This window comes from Aythya ferina, assembly GCF_964211825.1.
Source record: "Aythya ferina genome assembly, chromosome: 3".
Lineage (NCBI taxonomy): Eukaryota > Metazoa > Chordata > Aves > Anseriformes > Anatidae > Aythya > Aythya ferina.
The window spans coordinates 37,060,785-37,081,013 of record NC_140298.1 but is presented as its reverse complement, the minus strand read 5'-3'; the positions used below and the strand labels follow the sequence as shown (position 1 = coordinate 37,081,013).

At 43.3% G+C, this 20,229-nt stretch overlaps 1 protein-coding gene across 3 annotated transcripts in view; it reads left to right on the top strand.

Annotated features, from left to right (window-relative positions):
• TTC7A (tetratricopeptide repeat domain 7A) overlaps positions 1–20,229 on the top strand; it is a 183,934-nt gene that overhangs the window by 114,042 nt on the left and 49,663 nt on the right. For all 3 annotated transcript variants that reach the window (XR_014691589.1, XM_084514860.1, XM_084514861.1), the window contains 2 exons: positions 2,819–2,953; positions 14,075–14,277. Coding sequence is in view for 2 of the 3 variants with exons in the window: in XM_084514860.1 (XP_084370986.1) it covers positions 2,819–2,953; positions 14,075–14,277 (338 nt within the window). In the remaining variant the exon portion in view is untranslated. The remainder of the gene's footprint in view (positions 1–2,818; positions 2,954–14,074; positions 14,278–20,229) is intronic.

Sequence of the window (20,229 nt, the reverse complement as noted above, 5' to 3'; positions counted from 1 at the left end):
GTGCCTACCTCCCGTCTCGGGAGATGTACGCTGGCTCTGGTAGCCTTTCTGGAAGAAGCTGCTGCCCTCAGCCCACCCCCAGGGTCACTGCTTTGCTCTCCTGGGGCTCAGGTCTGTGGCTGGGCTCCTTTCGGTCCAAAAGGGCGAGGCTGACCTTCTCCGTGAGCATCCAGGTTTGGGCTGGGATGGAGAGAGACTCCTTGTCTGGATGTGTGTGGTGGGAGCAAGGAGCTCGTCTGTGCCTGCGACCATGCAGGGGTGGGGAAGGATCAGCTGATGGCTGCCTGGGGTGCTTTGTTGCCTTGCTTAGGCTGAAATGGAAGAGAAAATAAGCATCAAAGGGCTGCTACATGAAAAGGGAACCCGAGTTACTTAGCAATTTACAGCAGAGGCTGTTTGCATTTAGCTGCCCGAGGCAGTGAATCACTAAGTAACTCGGGTTCCCTTGCCAAGGCCGTGCAGGTTGAAGCACACAGCAGCGGGCAGGATCCATGGCACATCGCAGGCTTTCTGCCCCGGCAGCTACCTGACTAACACAGAGCAGAGCAGCCAACCTGTGCTTCCTCGAGTGCAACTAGGTCGCAGTGGTGCTCTTTTAAAGCCTTCTTTGCAAGGGAAGGATGCTTTATCAGATCCTAAGCGGCTTTTCAACCTCTCAGCAGCACATGAACGTCTCCAAAGGCACAAAGTTGCCTTCCGGTGACACCGTCCCCTTGGAATGACTTGCCAGGAGAAGAGGATTTCCCCAAGCACTGGGGATGTGAATGAAACCTCTTCCCGATGCAGGCAGAGCAGCACTGCATGCAGATACTGCCACAGACAGCTCTGGAAAGCCTTCCTGAAAGAGGGCAGTCTTGGCAGAGAAATGTAATGCTGAAAGTTGCTTTCGAAGCCCACTAACGGGATCAGGAGCGCAAATGCAAGGATCTGGTCAGTCCCCAAAGCCCGTGCAGTTTTTTCGCGTTTGCCAGTGTAGGTCTGCTCTGACTTTGAAGTGCTCCTAAGCAGCATCGCTAATTATTCACGTGGTAATTTTCATAATATGCAGAAAGTGCCAGCGCTTGGGGGGGCTAGGGATGGGTGCCTGATGGTTTTTCCTGTGTTAAACAACCCCTTTCTGACTGAGGATGCCTGGGAGCTGTGTTTCAGTGAGATTTCTCCTAACTGGAGGGAGGGAGAGGCAGGAGTGGGCAGGGCAGGGGGAGGAATCCCAAACAGCGAAAGAGGCTGAAGATTGATCTGCTAAATAAACTGCTAAATGTAATAAATCCTCCGTACAAAGCGGAATGGCTTTTGCCTTAGCGTTAAAGCCGTAATTGCTGCATTACTGCACTGTCATCTCTTGGAGCAGTGGATGAGGGGTGTCTCTGAGAATACGCAGGAATTTTAAAGCCGCATCTAGGAAGAGCGCATTTGCATTTTCCAAGGGAGCTGGGGGAGGCGCCTGCCCTGAGCACTGCAGGGCTGTTTTGAAGTTGTGCTGCTGAAAATGAATGCCATCAGTTAGCAGTGAGATGATGGCACAAGTATTTCCATGGCAGTCTCGGGCTTTGGGTTGCGGCTGCGGCCTCTCCCTAGGCAGGACAGCCCCAGGGGCAGGCAGCCTGGCCTCGGGTTTACATAAAACCGTGTTGTGCCCAGGCCACACGGGTGTCTTTGCAGAGGGGCATGGGGGGGACAGGGGGCTCCTGGTGCCTGGCTGAGGGCTCTCCAGCTGGAGAAGCACGCCATCCCTTTTGGAAGAAAAACCACTTAGTGCATAAGTGCTGTGAGAGGTTTGCTGCCCTTCTGATTCTTCCCCTGCCCGGAGCCATCCGTACTTCTCCGAGCCTGTTCCTAGGCTCTGGTGCTCCTTCAGGGGGCTGCCGTGAGAGAAAGGGGGATTTTAACCCCTGGATCCCGTGGCCTGCAAGGTCGTCCTGCAAGGGTTGGCAGAAGAGTAAAGCTAATCAGCACAAGTGCCTCAGTCACAGTAGCTCTCTAGAGAAAGAGCTTATTGGCCTTGAAGTCCCATTAAACCTATGTATATTAAAATATTTATTTCCTAAAGCTTTACAAAGTCAGCTCTGAAATCTCATTTTGTAGCTTCTTGCCTTGTTGTGGTCCCCTTGGTCGCCCTCCGAGAGGCCGGCTCACCTGTGTAACCCTGCACGCTGCACTTGAGGATGTGGCCTCTGGCCGTGCCTGCCTCCTGGGGGCAGGTTTCGATGTGATGTTTTGTTCCCCGAGATGTGGGCGCCAAATACTTTATTCTTGCGTAAATGTTACGGCGCATGCTAAAGGTTAATACAGTCGAGGCGCTGAGCTCTCTGCTCCCCAAGGTTAAACGGAAAACCGTGCTGTCTCTGAACCAACAGGACAACATTGATGTCACGTGAAATCTGTGTGCTCTGTGAATGCTGCCGATGCTGTGCGAAGGTTTTACATTAGTGGGCCATGTTTTGTAATTGCGTGGTGACAATGGGCTCATAAAACAGGTTGCTAATAAGTATTCTTAGGAAATGTTTGGTGGTCGAATTCTGCTTTTCCAACAGGCAAAATACAGTTGCTTCCTTGATGAATCTGCTAAGCAGACCTTTATAAAATTACTGTCTCTTAATTCACTTGCTTGAGCTGCAGCACATGGGTAATTTCATCTTTTTTCAATGAATTAACCTTTTATAAAACATATTTCTCCAGTTGGTCACACCAGGCTTCAGTGTAGCTCTTACTGTGCAAAACTGATGCAGTAGAGTGGAGAATCAGACCTTCCATCTAATGAACCAGTATCCCAAGCAAGTATAAAATGTGTTGTTCTTCTTCTTTGTTTGGTCCCCAGGATCACAGCGAGCCTCTTCCCTTGCTGCATCAAGACTGGAACAGGCCATGTCTGAAATAACTATGCAGAGCAGCACGATGAAGCAAGGACCTATGCAGCTGTGGACAGCTCTTGAACAAATCTGGCTTCAAGCTGGTAAGTCCTGATGTTTATGGAGACGGCCTGGAATTCCTTTTTCCCCCCAGTAGTGAATGAGATGATACAAGTATTAAGGGAGTAACTGAGATCAGGGCTGTCTCTACACCTTAAGCAATCAGTAAATCTGCCCATCTACCCCACCTGTTTTTTTGAAATACCACTTGATTAAATCTAACAAAATATAGGAATAGTGCAATTTTTCAGCTCACCTCTGTTTTCCCATAACACAGAAAACTTCAGGCATCATTAAAATGTGTTTTTAAATGAAGAGGGTAAGCAGTTCATCATTAAGGAAGGTTATTTGATAGGAGTAATTATTTACATTTTGCGGAAAATGAACAGGCAAAGAATCTATGAAATGGTATTTAGACTGACAGTGTTCCAGTTTTTCTGAGTTTCCAGTGAAATTTATTAAACAAGAAAAAATTCTCCACTCATTTCATCCTTGGCTGCTTGGATCTCCCAGTGACTTGTAGGTTTTGCATGTCAGTTTGAGACACTCATGCAAAGAGTGTGGCAGAGCACTCTTTAAAGGGAAAAGAAAACAGTGAGAAGAACTCTACCCGGGGGCAACCTCCAAACTCCTGAAAGGGTTTTATATAGGGCATTTGTTGAGGAGCAGAGTTGCACAGCACATTCTGCCGTTTGCGTTCCAGCAATTTGGGACTGGCAAAAGGAATCCTGACCCTGCAGTTTTGCTCTTAAGAGAAACAGCTTTTCTTCCACAATTGGTCCACGCTGTTGTGTACCTGAAATTACATTTGAATGCTGTGATTGCTTCTTAGATGCCTCTGCTACTATTTGCAAGAAGAAGAAAGAAAAGAAAAAAAAGCAGAGCCCACTAGAACCTTGCTGATAATTTTCTGTTCTGTACACAGGAGAACCTGTCAAATTCTCATTTACCTAATCTGTACAATTGACAATTCTCACATAAAATCTGGCAATCTCACACTACTTCTCAGAAAATATATATTTTTAGCTGTTTTTGTGGGCCATTTTCTACCAATTTGACTTCAGTTCTGGTACAAAATCTGTGACATTCTACTTGTTACAATTTGCCTAACTAGTATAGAAGTTACCTTTTGGAACGCATCATCCTTTAATTTAATCACGAGTTTATTTATTTGCTTATGTAAATTTCATTAATGTACTGTGGGCTTCAAAATCACCTGAAGGGTTTTGCTTTATTCAGTTTATGCTTCTGATTTAAGATTGCAGAGGAAGCTGCTGGGAAAACAACAAAAAAAAAAACAACCACAGTTTATTGTGATGAGAAGTCAGGTGTCTGTTGTCCATCATCCTAGAGATAGCTCTAGGCAGTTTACATTTTTACTGCTGTGTGAAAAGACAAAAGCAATAAAGACCTACTGCTTGCTGTGACCTAGCTGTGAATTGCTACAATTATTTTTCAGTGTGCTTTTCTCAGAGGTGTTAATTCTTTTAGGCGGAAATTATTTTTATAACCTGTAACTTCTCTGTCCTATTCTATCTGTTTTTTAGTCTTTGTTTTGTTTCATGTTTGCTTTTCACTCGACTTGAATCAGGATTGATGTTCGGAAAATATGTATTGTGACTGCTTCGTGATTTCATTACTGAAGTCAGTTATTGTTATGGATGCAGCTTAATGGTCTCAGTAGTGGCCTTATTGACTTGAATAGTCCTACATCACTGGCCCTCTGTCCCAGAATTTCCTATCTAGAAGGAGGGGAAAGCAGAAGTAGTTATAAGTTAATAACTTCCAAAAGAGAGATATTTCATAAATAACCAAATATACAGAAATATGTGGTTAGAAACGGACAAGGTTGTCACGTGCTTTTGTGTTCCAGCTCACCCCCAGGTTAACAGCTGTGGAATAACAGACAATTAGCATTGCCTGCACCCAGAGTCACTTCGTATTCATGAAAGAGCCACATCGATGTGCTGTAGATTTCAGTCGGGTTTAGCTGGGACTTGTCCTTTTTCAGTCAATGACTCATCCTGTGACTCTTGGCAAGTTGCCTAACTTTTTCATACCTCAGGTTCCTATCTCTTAATGGAGGAAAATGTTTGTCTGCCTTTGGGAAAAGACTCACATATTGCTGCTTTTATTGTTATTAACACTTTAACCTTTTTTTTGCTTGACTCATAAATCTTTAGATAAATCCATTATAATTTCTAAACCTTGTCCTGCAGTAAATTTATAACAAAGCATCCGTCTTTCCCAGGCACTAGAAGCACGCAGCGGGCCATGTCTCTGTGTGTGGATATGGATGTAGAAGGTTCACAGGCTGTGAACCTTTCAGGGATCCATTAGAGCCATTAGAGATCCCATGCCTCGTCATGTCCCAGGGCGTGAGAACTTAATGGTGCCAGCTGATTGATCGGGCAGAGCTCTCTGGGCTTATGTTGGAAAGAAGCATGCAAAGCAAGCGATCCCACAGCTACATGGGGCTGGTCTTACAGCCCTCCGGCAGCCAGCACGTGGGCTTGCAAGGGGACCGTTCGTGTGTGGTAGTCATCAGGTGGTGTCAGATGGGGGAATGGTTACAGCATCGCCCTCCATCCACAGCTGCAACAGGAGTCCAGGGCTAACCTGCCTTGTGCACAAGTTCCTTGCTCCTAATGCATCTCCTAGTTAGTGCATCCCTTAATTAGTGCACGAGAACACGTGCACTCCATTAACAGTGGCTGAAGGCAAGGCTGTGAACTCTCCCCAAATATTTAGTCTTCTGTGCTGTGCTAAAGATAGTTATCTTGTGCTAAGAGGGCACAGACTTCTCAGCTGTAACTTCTGGGTTTATGAACAGTGCAGTTATGTAGGAAAGCTAATAAAGGAGCAGCTTTGGAAGTGCAGCTGCAAAGTCCACATGTGCTGCATACATGGCTGCTGCTCCTCAGTTTTCCGTACAGCAGTGTCTGGTGAACTTTGTCTTGGTGATCTGGCAAGCTAACTTTTTGTAGCTTCTGGTCAGCAGCCAAAGAGCTGCTTGATGCATCTCTGTGGTCTCTAGAGTAAGTCCCGTTATCCTTTTTCACATACCTACATAAAACTGAATTGTCACTTTCTCCTGTGGCCACCCTTCTGTAGTCCCAGTGGGGAGGACAGTCATCTGCAGCAGGGAACTTAGCATGTTTCTTCAGTGGGCTTGCAGATCTTCCCGTTCCCCGCAGGTAGCCACAGTTAGCTTTGGAAGAGAAAGGGGTCTGTGGTTTCCAAAGACCAGAGAGATTGTCCCTGCCCTGGAGCAGGCATGATTTGGGGAATACTGGGAGGCACGCTGTATTCAAGTGCTCTGCAAGCAAAGGCTGTGATGAATACAGCTTGTCTGGTCCCTCTTAAAAATAACCCAGCCCTCTGCATCTTCTTGAAATGTAATGGCTTCTTAAGAGGAGAGTCATTTCATTGGGTTTTTACATTAACAGACCTAAACATTCTTCTTGGCCCCAAATCTGAGACAGAGCCGTTTGTCAGGGTCCTGCTGCAAGGAGCGCTGGGGAAGGGTGCTGCAGTGCACGGCTCCAGGAGAGGTGTGGTCTTCATGCGATCCCTGTGTCCATTTTTTCTCTTTGTTCTGCTTTCCAATGACTGAGAACTTGAGTCAACTTTGGGAGGAGAAAAGGAACTTTAATGGCATTCTTCTCCTACCTCTTCTTGCAGAAGGAAGTGCAAGGAGAATCCTAGAGATTACTGGTGATTATCCAGCTTCTCCTACCAAGAGAGATGTCTGACCTAGAAGCTGTTCCTGCTCCCTTTTTTCTTTTCAGAATCATGCCAGTAGTCCTCCGTTCTGTTTAGAAAACACAATCATGATGTTTGGCTAAGGAAAATATATTTGGAATGGTTCAAATTTATGACCAAAACTTACTTTCATTCTGCATTTTTACAAAATCACGTTTGACCTAGAGAGCAAAGTGTGTCAGTACTGAAAAGAAGTAGTTTTAAGCTCTTTTGGTAATGAGCGGTTTCTTATCTGAAGTATGCATGAGTATGTTTCCAGGCTGTAATAACTGTTGTGTGCTCTATTTATGTGGAGTATTTTAGAATGCTGCAAGCCAGTTTTAATAAGAGTTTGAATACTCCAGCTCCTGTTGCTCTATTATTTTAAGCTTTACTTTTAACTACAATGTCCACTTTGTTTGTCTTTACTAGTACTTTATATCTGACAATTTAGCTTCTTGACTGGCCCAATACTTTACCAAATATGGCCACTCACAGCAAAGTAGGTCTGGTAATTTGATCTAAGATTGGCTAAATGCCTGCTAAGCACAGGCTGCAAACCTCACCAGGTAGACCTAAAGCTAATTTAAAGGAGCATTTAAAGAAAAATCACTCGAATGACTATCCACGTATTCACAGTGGGGCTGGAGAGGGCTACCTGCTGCCTCAGGAACATGCTACAAGCTAGGAAAAAATATTGTAATGAACATGCCCTAAACAAGAAATGTAAAGAGAGCCAATGTAGCAGGGAACAGTGAGCTAATGGAAAAACATCTGTTCCCCCGAGTTATGTACAGCAGGAACATTTTTTTTTTTCCCTTCACAAAACGCTTGTGATTTATTTATTTTATTCAGTATGGGCCAATTCCTGGGAAAAAAAAAAAAAAAAAAAAAAAGCTGTGTTAGAGGAGATGGGCTTTGTTCCACGAGAAAATGTCGCAGGGGCCAGTGGGCTGGGATCTGCAGCCCCGGCTGGCCTGCGGCCGCACAGCCGCACATGGGCAGGGACGGAGCCCGGGGACAGCAAAGGGAGCAGCTCACCAGCACAGCTTGCATTTGCACTGTTTGCTCATACGTAATGAAATGCTCACCCCTCCCTCAGCTTTTAGCAGTCCTAAGCCCCCCTCAAATTATTAGCTCTGATATTAAAGGTGTTTATCATCAGGTTGGGGAGACATCTTTACTGACGTTGCAGAATAGCTGGGGTCAGATACTCTCCTGTGATGCAACGCAGGTTGTTGAAGCAATTCTAGTTTTATTTTCCTTGTGTTATTTTTATTATTTTTTTTAATAAAAAAGTGTTTTGAAATTTTAGAGCTCCCCATTTACTGCATTTTTTTTATTATTATTATTTCTGAGCTCCATAAGCACTGCTGATTTTTGTGGCTTTTACGGTGATACAGAGGAGTGCGAGAAACCAGACCCTGGTGAGGGGCAACAGGACGAAGTATTTTATTCCAGAGCTGTTACCGAGGGGAATAAAGGTGTACTGCAATGATGGCTGTCCTGCAGCGTTTGCTTGCTAGGAGGGATTAGGAATGCTTCACGCTGGAGGTCAAAATGATGAACTGAGCTGGTTTGGTCCCCTCTAAAATGTTACTGGTGCAGCTAAGAAGCCAGCCGGGGTTCTGCTAAGCCTCCTGGTTCCATTTAGCAAGCTCTGGCCTTGTCTTTTCTGGTGCAGCCTAAAGATGGCCAAATTCCCCATTTCTTCTGAATCAGATGTCTTCAGGGGGCTTCTAGGTTTTCATCTACACTATCCAGGTTGGTTTCATTTATTTACTATTAACAATGAATTCAAGAAGTCAAAAGCATTCTTGGCTTCCTATCAAGACTGGGCATTTGGACTGCTTCCCCCATTCCTGAGGCTTCTGGATATTTCTCACTGCTGGAGCAGGATGTCAAGCTTTGTGGTCTGGTAATCCATTGGCATGGGTGGGCTTCAAAGCACATGTCGTTTCTCAAAATCTGGGCCGTGCAAACGTGAATGTGAACAGGCACTTCCAAGGCAGCAGCTAGCAGTGCTCTTTGCTGAGCACTCTCTGGCTCCTTAGCCAGCGGATGGAGAGGAACCTGTTGCACTGCCAGTGATGCCCAGAGAATGACAGAGGGTACCAACCCCTAGCATTTCTCGGCTGCTGGTACCATTTGGGCAAGTAATAGAGCATGCTTGGGCCTGAAAAAAGCAGCAGGGTGTCTATCTATACAAGGGACAGAATATAGGAATTTATGCTTGACCAAGCTGGAACATGAAGGCTTAGAAGTCCTTTCTTTGACTTTAGCCAGTAATAATTGTTCTAAGAGAGGGTGAAAAAAAAAGCTGACTTTCTGAAAAGAAGCGTTTTTATGACACCTTTCTCAGGGGCATCCTTATTGCCTAAAAAAAGTGGTCTGCCACTCCTGCCAGCTCTCCCAGGTGGAGCAGAGCTGTTTTGTCACCAGTGAGCGGGGTCCAGCTTCACGTAAAGGAACCAGCTATCTCGTGCCGGGGTTTATTGTATTTCAGATAACTTCTTGACTGCACATTTTAGTATAGAGGATAGCTTGTGGTAGTTCCGTGTCACTTCCAGAGATGTTCACTCTACTGCTGCATTTGTAAATAAAGAAGCTCAGTTGCCATTTCAGCTTTTGGGAGACCCGAAGCTCGGAAATTGAAAGCGGGTCCCTGGGCTCCAGCTAGCTACCAGTTTGCTCGCAAAGACAGCCTTTAAGAATGCATCTACTGCCTCATTCAGAAGGGTAAGTGGTTGAGCTCACGTGGACGGGAACACGTAGCAGGTTCTGTTCATTTCTGTGCCGAAGGTTTGCATCAAGTGAAGCGATAACAGTTGGGATACAGCTTGAACGATCTTCCATCCCATTTGCCGGCGAGTTGTCAAACGTCTGCATGCACGGCTGTGTCATAATAAGGGAGGGTGACTAAACGTCATCTGACAGAAAGGCAAGACAGAGGGAGAACCCTTTGTCATGGTAATAGCTCTGTGTTCGCTGATCAGAGAGCTGTCTCGGAGGAGTGGGTCTTTCCAGCTGGCTGAGGGCTGCTGCAGTAACAAGTATTAATAGCTTCTGAAAGCAGATGAGCTCTGTGCAGCAGAAAGCACCTCTCCAGGCATCCTCTCAGGCAGTCTCACCTTTGTTGAGTGTAAAGGGCTGCCTCCCGGTGTGCCGTCCTGCTGGTCAGCTGGCTACGTGGCGCTGGCCGTGTCACCACACAGTTCCATTTCTGGGGTGGGCAAGAGCAGGTGACGTGGCTGACACAGAGCAGCGTAATGTGGAGCAGCAGCCTGCTTGTGGGAGTTCAGTGCCACGTCTTGGATAACGCTGATTTGTAAGGAATGAGATTTTAACTCTTGGGTGCTTCACGTTGCAGAAAGACATTTCAAATCCATTTATTTTTTTTGGTTAGAATTACAGTTGGTGCTGCCTCTGTGGTGACAAGTGCAATCACTCTTGACGCTGCTGTGAAACACTTAAGAAAAAGAGAATAGTCGATGTTCAAGGTGATGGCAGACAACTCTGTTCCTTATACTAGCATTGTGATGCAGACATGAGTAGATTACTCTGTTGTTGCTTCTCAGATGGGCTCCTTTACAGAGCTCTGTCAAATAATTTATCCTGGAGACAAAAAAAAAAAAAAAAAAAAAAAAAAAAGAGCCTGACTACAGGAGACCCAGCTTTTGTCAGCCTTCTGGAAGTGCTCTTGCTCTGTACATTTGCTACTGGTCTTTGGTGAGTGAGTAGATGATATGCTTCTGGCAATTCTCACTTGATTAAGGATCTTCACTGTAGATGAGCCTAAATGCTAGCAGAAACAGCTGGAAGAACTAGAAGCTCATGTTAGGAGCTAATTATACATCTGAGTGGAGATGTGGGCTGCTTGCAGGGACTGGGACCAGCATTAAGACTGGTGTATCAGTTGGAAGTGTAGTTGCAAATCAAGACAAAAGAGGCTGAAGCCACAAGAGAAGACTCTTCTTGTTTGGAAGAATGGCAGAGAAGGGTGGACAGTACTGAGAGAGCACAAATGGAAGCGTAAGGTGGATCTGGGAAAGAAATGAATCAAGCCAGGCTGGACCTTGGAATCAGTTGGACAGCTGCTCTTGGTCTCAGTGGGTGTAGGCTCAAGGTTCAAGTAGAAAAGGAAAGGAAACAGCTCACAATGCATCCTGTGTCTGCACATCCACGCCGTGTTATCTGTCTTAGCCCATGTGTGTAAGCAAAAATGATCAAATATTCCCTGATCACCTGCACTCAGTTTCTAGCATTGCTCCAGAGAGGCTAATAGAGGAAGTAGTATGTCCAGGATGATCATCTCTCAGCTGTGTAGCATTCAGAGAGTTGTTGGTAATACTTAGCTCAGAACAGAATGGGAACTCGTTTAAGCTTTTACGAAGATGGTGTTAAGCGAGAGATGGCAAGGAAGCCTGCAAACATTGCCTTGGGATTCAAAGCTGCAGAGAATGCCAGCACCGAGAATGATGTAGTCCAACAGCTGGAGGTTCATAAATGGTTTTCCTGAAGCACCGAGCCTTTCACAGAGTGGGAATCACAGATGCTGCTGTATACCTGTTTCACCTGGAGGAGTTGCTGTCTGCTTTGGAGTGGCACTGGGTGCCACGGCTCTGTGACAGAACTTCCTTGTGAGGGCTGCTAATTTGGCCAGGTTTTTCTGTACAGCATGATTAGGTGATGCCAGGAGAGATCCTAAATAATCCAAAGGAAACTGCTAACCCAGGTAATGCAGAGGCAGGCATTTCAGTACTTTCAGTACTGTTGAGGAGGTGGGAGTATTACCATGATAAATTTAATGAATCCTTGGTTTTTGGCTTTGATTTCTGCCTCTAGCTTGGTTTTTATTCCACGTTACGTAAGTGTATCTTGTTCATCTGTAAATAAAATGAGTATGCAATAGAAGTAAAAAATGAGTTTACAGAAAACCCATTTTAATGCAGGCTTAAATGATTTCCCTAAATGTCTATTTTTAGCTGGGTGGGTGCACTCCGTCCCTCCTGTAACCCAAAGGCACCTCTCTCATTCTCTTTTTATGCAAATTAGGCCTCCCACACCATTAAATCATTTTTTATTGACTATTGAGCCTGCAAAGAAATGGACTGAGCTTTAATATGCTACATTACCGTACCATAAAATACAATTTGTAGATCTTATTTAGATTCTGTGTTGCTGCACTTCCTCTAAATAATTGTTATTACTGAAGAAGATTTACAGGCACCGTTGAAAGAAAGAATAAGTACTCTCCATTTTCTATGCATTGAATCACAGGCTGTGCATGATTTCACATCTAAACCCCCTTGCTCCTGATGGTTTTTTTGAAATGAAACAGGTCACATTGTGCTGTTAGTTGCTATTAGTTTTTAATACAGCAGTATCCAGAACTTCTGCTGACTTCAAATAGCGCCGGGATTTCGCCCCTTCTTTTTGTGCTGCTAGGGTTGTGCTAACTTTGCAAACCGAAGCGTCCTCAGGCTGTGAATCGTCACTTTGCACATCCCCATCCTCATCGCTACCACATGCACAACATCAGCTGCTGCGCAGCACTTGGCAGGAAAAATGCTCTGTTCCCTGGGAAGCACAAGAAAAATGCTGTCCTCCCACAAACTTTGGAATAAGGCTGTGCACATACTCAGCTTGTCAAGTTGCACGGCCTTGCTTTCTGTTATTAGATGGCTGCACCCTCTTGGAGTCGAGGGAAAGGAGGCACGCTGAGATTTTGTAAAGATTAACCAGACAGAAATGTATATGAGTCATTTTTAAAGGGTATAGCTCTTACTGAGGAACTGTTTTGCTCGAGTTGGCAGCCGTAGAGAATGACATTTATCTGTAGCACCAACCAGGCATGGCTAAGAAATAGCCGAGCTTATTATCGATGATGTCTCACCCTTCTTCCAGAAGGAGCACTTCAGATCTGGAAGGCCACGATGCCGTGTCAGTGCACAGTCATCCTTCATGTGCCAGAGAAGAGCTGTCTGTGGGCCCAGTCTCACGTCGGATGGGCCAAGGAGGAGCCTTCCCATGGCATGGCAGGACAGCCGCTGAGATGCTCTCCTGCTCCCCTCTCACCCAGAAAGCTCCGTGTTGGCATGCCAAGTCCCCAGAGTCATCTGGCCCTCCTGGCATTTTGAGGCTGGCAGAGATTCAAAGCTATACGAGAGGCCTAATTTTTCAGGCTGATTTCCCCCCCTCACAGAGACTTCCTGAGAACACTTCGCTACCTTTAAAAGTCAGGGCGCTCGAGACTGGGTCTAAATTCAGAATTGTTTATCTGGCTCCGGAGCCTGAACTTGTCATTTTGAATTGGGCTATTGAACTGTCAATATTTGCTGCATTGCCACATCAGTTTAAATAAAAATAAATGGAGACAAACACTGAGCTTTTGCAGTGATAATGTGTAGAACACAAACAGGTTAAGAACCTAACAGCACTGGCTGCTGTGCAGACAGTTATTTTATCTACATACATGTATACACATATATATATACAATTTCCCTTTTCAGTTATGTGTGTCAGTGAAAATTGAGCATCACTTCTGAAGCCTTCTCCCAGGATTTAATGCATAATAAATACTGAGAAATGTTAAACAATGAGATGCGTTATGAAATTTGTTTAGCATGAAAAATGATGTGATAAACAAATTGACAGTCAAGCACATCAGTATGCCTGTTACTTTTTTTTTTTTTTTCTTTGTAAGAAAACCACTGGGATGGTTGCTGAGAGTTGAAGGAAGCAGATGACTGAGCAGTCTCTTCCAAGAGCTCTGTTTTCTTTTTCTGTAGAGTATGTGTGAGGAGATAAATTTGTGAATACAAAATATAAATAAGTCTCTGTGATATAAGCCTTTGATTTTAATGGAGACTCCGAAAACTTAAGACACAGCTATCTCATAAACTAGACAAGTAAGCAGAGAAAAACACTTTTAATCATTTTTTAAAATATGGAAATACTCTCTTAAAGAAGTTATTTAATGTCCAGCTTGGTCAGATGTATCCTATTACTCTGACATGTTTAAACTAATCGGTAGACAGTGATGGCTTATTCTGTTCTTTTTTTCCCAGATTATTTGGAAACACGTACAATGGCTCCAAGTGGCTACCAGCCCTGCTTCCTTAGGGCTCAGTAGAGTACGTGTTTACATCCTGATTGAGGAAGCACTCTGGTATATCCTTAAGGCTATCCTGTGTCAACACCTGAAGAGGTCCATCTATGTCTGTACAGAGCCTTTAATGTAGCAGAATATCCATTCAATGACTTGCTTCTGGTAGTAAACCTTAACCACAGTAGTAAGCACTGTGCAGGATCACGGCCTCGTGTTTTAATGTTTAGGGGAGATGATATGCAATTAGTGTGAAGAAAGGTACCTGAATTATTTCAGCTAATGGTAGGGTGTTTTTGTGCTTTTTTTTCAGCTGAACTCTTCATGGAACAACACCATCTCAAAGAAGCCGGCTTTTGTATCCAGGAGGCAGCTACTCTTTTCCCCACATCTCATGCTGTACTGTACATGCGTGGGAGGCTTGCAGAGATGAAAGGCAATTTGGAGGAGGCTAAGCAATTGTATGATGAGGCACTCACAGTGAATCCAGCTGGAGTCGAAATTATGCACAGCCTGGTGAGTTTGCAGGGGCTCAGCTCCATTATAGTATTTATGTTGCTGATTAACTGTAATAAGAGGGGAGAGGGTTCGTGCTTGCTCTGGATGCCATTGTCTTCCTAATCCTACAAGCAAGTGACTGTTCCAAGAATAAATTGGGTAGCTCGAACCTCTATTTTAAGACTGGATTGAATGTTTTTAACTAATTAGGACTTGTGTCAAAAGTAAATATTTTAATTGACAAATGCTTGATAGTTTTGGAAGTCAGTTCTCTGCTTTATTGTCTTTGCTGCTTTTCCTACTAACTGTTACGCATTTTAAATAAGCAGTGCACTGATGTTTGGAAGATTTGAACTAAGTATCTATAGAATATAGATAAATACAGTGTTTGCAAGTCTTGCATTGAAATCTTGTGTCTAATCAAACGAAGACAAACTATGAGCTTCTGATAAAACTATAGTCTTAAGCCGCTACTTAACTCCAACCTTTTTGTAGGGACAGTGACTCCACATTTGTTTATTTCTGTGTGGTTTTTGTTTGTTTGTTTTGTTTTTATAACATTTCTTTGTGGCAAATATTCTTTCTATTGCACCGTCCCCAGAACAAACCTTTTTATAGACTCAGGGCCGATAGCTTTCAAATTGTTGTTATCATTTTTTATTATTATTTATTATTTTTACACAAGGAGCTTTGTGGAGGCCCAAAACCCACTTCTCTTATGAAATCAGAACTTCTAATCATACTTCTTCAATGACGTATCTTATTAATCATAGCCCTTACCGGGTCTCTCTGGGATTTTTAGAAGACTTTCTTGAACAGTTTAATTTTTACAGGAATTCTATATCCCAGTGACTGCCTTAAGTCTTTGCTAGCAGATCTGTATTCCCTAGCACAAATCTGGGCCTGATTAGGATTGCAGGCGGCCCTAAAACTGACAGGGTATCAACGCACAAGAGGACAAATGTACAGTGAAGTGATGATTGAGACCAAATCGTAGAACCTACAGGCAAGAGACGAGAGAGTTGTAATAATGAAAGTTCAGTGCACAGCCAGCAGATGAATAGCTCATGCATATGTCAGGAGTTGAGCAAAAAAACAGCTATGCATATACCAGACTTGTATGCTTAATGGGGCAATAATACTGCTTTGTTGTGATCCAGTCTTTACAAAATCTGTGAAGATAGGAAGATGTGCTTTGTTCAGATGGTATCATGACTTCAGACAAGTCACCAGTATCAAAGCAGCCATCAAGTTAGATGCCAACATGATACAAATAGCTTTCATTTTTGTCTTATTTTATGAGCAAAGCCACATACTGTGTCTTCCCATTTCACTTGTTTGCAATTTTCTGAAACTGTAGTCATTTGGAATAACATTTTCTGAGATGCACATCTGCTCTGGCCCAGTTTACTTTGGAAAATGTCACCCAACATGGCTTAACTGTTTCTGAAAATGAGGCTAGAGAAAATAGTTTAGAGGTTTCAGTGACACCTTCTTTATAGTGCTTTAATGTCCCCAGGTTTTGTCAGGAGTAAGTGGTTTTTATAACATATTAATGTGCTTTTTACCATCCCTAAGAAAATCCCTGAGGTTGTCCAAGTTACAGTCTCAAGAACCACATCCTGTATATGCTTATTAGATATGTATTTCTGAAACCTCTAAAGAGTCTGTGAATGCTCATTCCCCTCAATCCCCTGTAAGCTTCAAGGAGTAAAATCAAGGAAGAGGCAGAGAAGTCAGTGAGATGAGGATTTCAGGGGACAGCAACTGATTCTGTGAGCAAGTTAATGAAAAAATGTACTCAAAAGAGAATAATAGAAATAAAGATAGCAAATTAGATACAATGAGGTAATAACACTGTTTATGGCTGGACTGGCGAGAAGAGTGAGACTGGGTTAATAAATGAGGCAGAGATGTATGGTTAAAAGGGTGGGCATGTTGGAAAGGATGGATTAGAAGGGGTTGGTGTTATGAGAGGCACATAGAAACATGAACCTGTGAGAGTACTTCTACTGCATAGCCTTTGATCTCCTTAAAATCCCGAATCTTTCCATTCTGGTGCAGGCAAATATCAGTGAAAATCACTTGCTTAAGTGTGTGCCTCATCTCCTTTAGCTTGGCTCGGCGTGCAGCCAATGGTTTACACCTGCTAGCTAAGATAGCAAAGGTCTGGTCTATCCCTGCTGATGTGAAGCATGGCAGTAGCTCTAGGATGCCACATAATGGCATTCCTTTCTGTGCTTTTCCAAAAGCTAGGAAATTGCACATAGCAAGTTCAAAGCATCTGATGAGCACTACAGAAAAGCCTGTAAAGAAATTAATCATTCTGCCTTCAGAATAGAGCTTGAATAATGTGCAGTAAACAAGGCTTTTTTATGGCTATGCATCAAATAGAAAGGGCAAAAATAAAATATTGAGTGGCTGCTAGCTAAGTGAATTTGTCTTGTGTACTGAATGAGACGGTGTCCCCATGGAGAACTTAGGCTGGGTTTAGGTAATTGAAGCCACAGTGTAGCAAGTGGTAAATTCTGCATCTCTTTGAGGCCATCAAAAGGAGACTGGATCCTTTCTGATTCGTATGCATTATCAAAATGCTAGCCATACTGTTAATAAAAGTACAGGTTCTTGAGCACAGTTTGTTCTGTCCCCTACTTGAGGGAAATACACATCTTGTGTTATGCAAGAAGCCAAACTAGATTATCAGCTAGCTCCAAGTAGCTTGAAACTATGCAAGACATTAAATTCACACATGCGGTTTCAGTGCTGGTCTCCCGCAAAACATGAGCACTTAGTTTTCCCTCTGTAATAATGCTGTTGTGGGCGTGTAATAATTTAGGGAACAAGGGTCTGGTAATGAGAACTACTGTCTGACTTCGTGCAATTACCATCCAACTGACCTAGTCCACTTTAAGGGAAAACTCTGCTGTAGACAGTGCTGGCTCTCCCTGGTGTAGCAGCATCAATTAGCAAAGTAGTCAAGGCTCTTCCCCAGGGCTCTCAGAACTAGGCTGTCAGGGCTATATTTGGAAAGCTCCAACTTGAGGAGCATTACTGGCTCCAAATGAAGGGCACGGACCTAGCAATGAACATGTCCAGCGGGTGTCAATAAGTTTTACACAGGGAAGGGTCACCACCATAGTAAACACGAGCTCTTCCTCTGCACAGCTGAAAACAGATGTGTTTTACTGTGGCTGGAGGGTGTTTACAATAGCTGTCAAATGTGTGTGCTTTCTGTATAAAGCTCACTGCTTAGACCCTTAGAAACTGCACATGCTACAGGACCGCAGTTCTCTGTAGGAAGTAAGACTTGCTGGGCTCTTTTTTTCCACATTTTTCCTCGTTCTGTCTCACACACTTCAATCTTCCCTCCCTTTGATAAAGCAGTCCCATTCTTGTCCAAATAAAGCTCTTCCTGGGGCCTTCCTTGCAAAGACATGTTTTAGTTAAGGGAAGAAGAAAGTCACGTATTTAAAAGGGAAGGAAATGGGCACCCTCATCTCCATCACTATGTCAAATTTAATGAAAACAACAAAAAATACCCCTGAAACGAAGAAAAAAGGAATTTTCTTGACTCGTACTTGAGTCTTATAGATTGCAGTGAAAGATAGTAATGATTCCTCAATTCTCTTGAAGGCTGGGGCAAGGATGATAAGGTTGTTATCAGAACACCATACAGCTGTCTTCACTGCCTGACCCCTATGCTTGATAGGGAAATAAAGTGAAATATATATTGGTTTTTAATAGATACTGTTTTTCATTTGGTGAATTTTTGTCAAGGTTAAACTGGAAAGCAGTCTTTATAATGTATTCTGGTGTTCTATTATGACCACATTAATAGGTGGAAAATATAATCTAGTGAACATTTTAATTTTCTGCCCGGTCAAGTCAAACAGAACATGACTTTTCAGGTAACACCAGTTGTGCTAATCATGAGTTCTGCTTGTTCTTGAGGAGACTTCCAACTATACCATGAAATTTAAGATTGGCAGCCACACAGAAGGGCTATACAGTCATAAACTGCCTTCCAGCTGAAGTTGGAAATACATGCTTCCCACTCACCTGAATGCAGGTCAGCTAAGACAGGCTGACAGATTGACAGTAGGCTGCTCTGGGACCTTCGTTTCCTGAGATGAACGTAGATTTTGGCCTTTCCTCAGGCAGGCCAGGTTTCCTTCTGGAGAAGGTTCTATAGCGAACGGAGTTTGGGGAGATACCAGCCACCTAACACTGTTGTGGAATTGTTGAGGTTGGAAGGGACCTCTGGAGGTCCTCCAGTCCACAGCCAGCACCATGTCTAGCTGGGTTTTAAGTATGTCCGAGGGAGAAGTCCTCAAAGGACATACTAAATGTAATAGTGACATTGCTGTACTGGGTCAGACCAAAGGTCCATCTAACTCACCTCTTCAACAGCAGCCAAAAGGAAGCTCCTTGGAAAGAATGAGAGCAAGGCAAGTGCGTATACTTCCTGACGTTATGACTTGGGACTTGCTGAGGTGGATGTAGGTTTTACTTGTTTAGTAAGTCACAGTGCATTTCTCCTTCTTGAACTTGTCTTCTCTGGAGCCTGGGTTAGCTTTCAGATTCACCATATCCTTCAGCAAGGCGACTCACAGGTCTGCTTTGTGCTGTATAACTTCGTATATAAATTCCGAATGTTCCCAGTGCTGCTCATCGTAGGTGCATTTCATGTTCCCTGTTCTTCCTTTGGAAGACATAGCACACTGCTGTTTGTTATTCATCCCCCTTCCCATTAATGATTTGATAGGTAACTAACATAGAACCAGTCTCATTACTTCCGTTATTGCTGTTGCCTCTCTCTGAGCTTTTTATGCTTCTTTTTAAGAAGAGCAACCTGAAGGAAATGATGTGGTTAGGTTTAATATTTAGCTTAGCTTCAAACACAGTGCTATAGTATCAGTGTTTAAAAAAACACCTTACTGTCCTATGGTGGTCTTCTCATGTAAATTACTACCTATACAAATACAATGCTCTATTCCAAATGTTTTGTATTACCCCTGTCTCGTTACCACAGCTCTTTTTCCATCTTCTTGTGCCTGTAGGGGTTAGGCTTTTTTTTCTGAAAGGTCAGAAGCTCTAATGAATGGATTGTGATTTATGATAGCAATGAGCAGTGTAACAGTGTTATCTTGGGTCCTTGCAGAAGTGGCGTCCCAGTCTGAATACAGCAAGCACACAGTTCTAGTCTTTGATATATATTTTTCATTCTGCTTGCCAGAGACATCCTTTTAGCTGATGGAACACGCATTTCTCTCTGCTGGTAATGCTAGAACCTGAAGAGTTTGACTAAGAACAAGTTTTTATGTAGATTATGGTCCTTTTGTATAAGATAAGTACCTTGCTTTTGGTTAGATTTGAGCCTTCTAAAAATTATCCAGTGCTTTGTTTAAGTCTTCTACTCTTCTTAATTGTTCAGTTGGATGCAAGAGCAGAATAAAAAAAAAAATCTTTACAAAGAGACTTGGACTGTTTAATTTGGCCTTCATTGTGTACTTAGGATGCAATTTCATGTTCATTTTAGTAGACGAGTCAACCTATTGTCTCCAGACTCACATTTGGTAGCATCGGGATAATTTGAAGACTACAGTTTGCACTGATTAGAACATGGAAATGAATTATTTCTGTTCATTTATTTCATTTTACCTCACAGTATGGTGCATGCATCCTTGTTTTCAAAGGCATCCATTCACATAATAAAAACATGGCTTGATTGCTTAATATTTTTAAGGATGACATGCGTTACTTCCTTGGGGATTCGTTTCATGCTGGCATGAAGTAATCATATAAATCATGAGGAGGATTCTCGGCAAGGCTAAATTATCATAGCTTTATCATACCAAGGTCTATGTCTCATAAGGTAGCCAGGACACTAATTAAAAGCATTTTTACCTTGAAAGCTGAAGTTAAAATGCTTTCTGAGCTTAAATGTGGGAACAAAAGAGCATAGTTTTC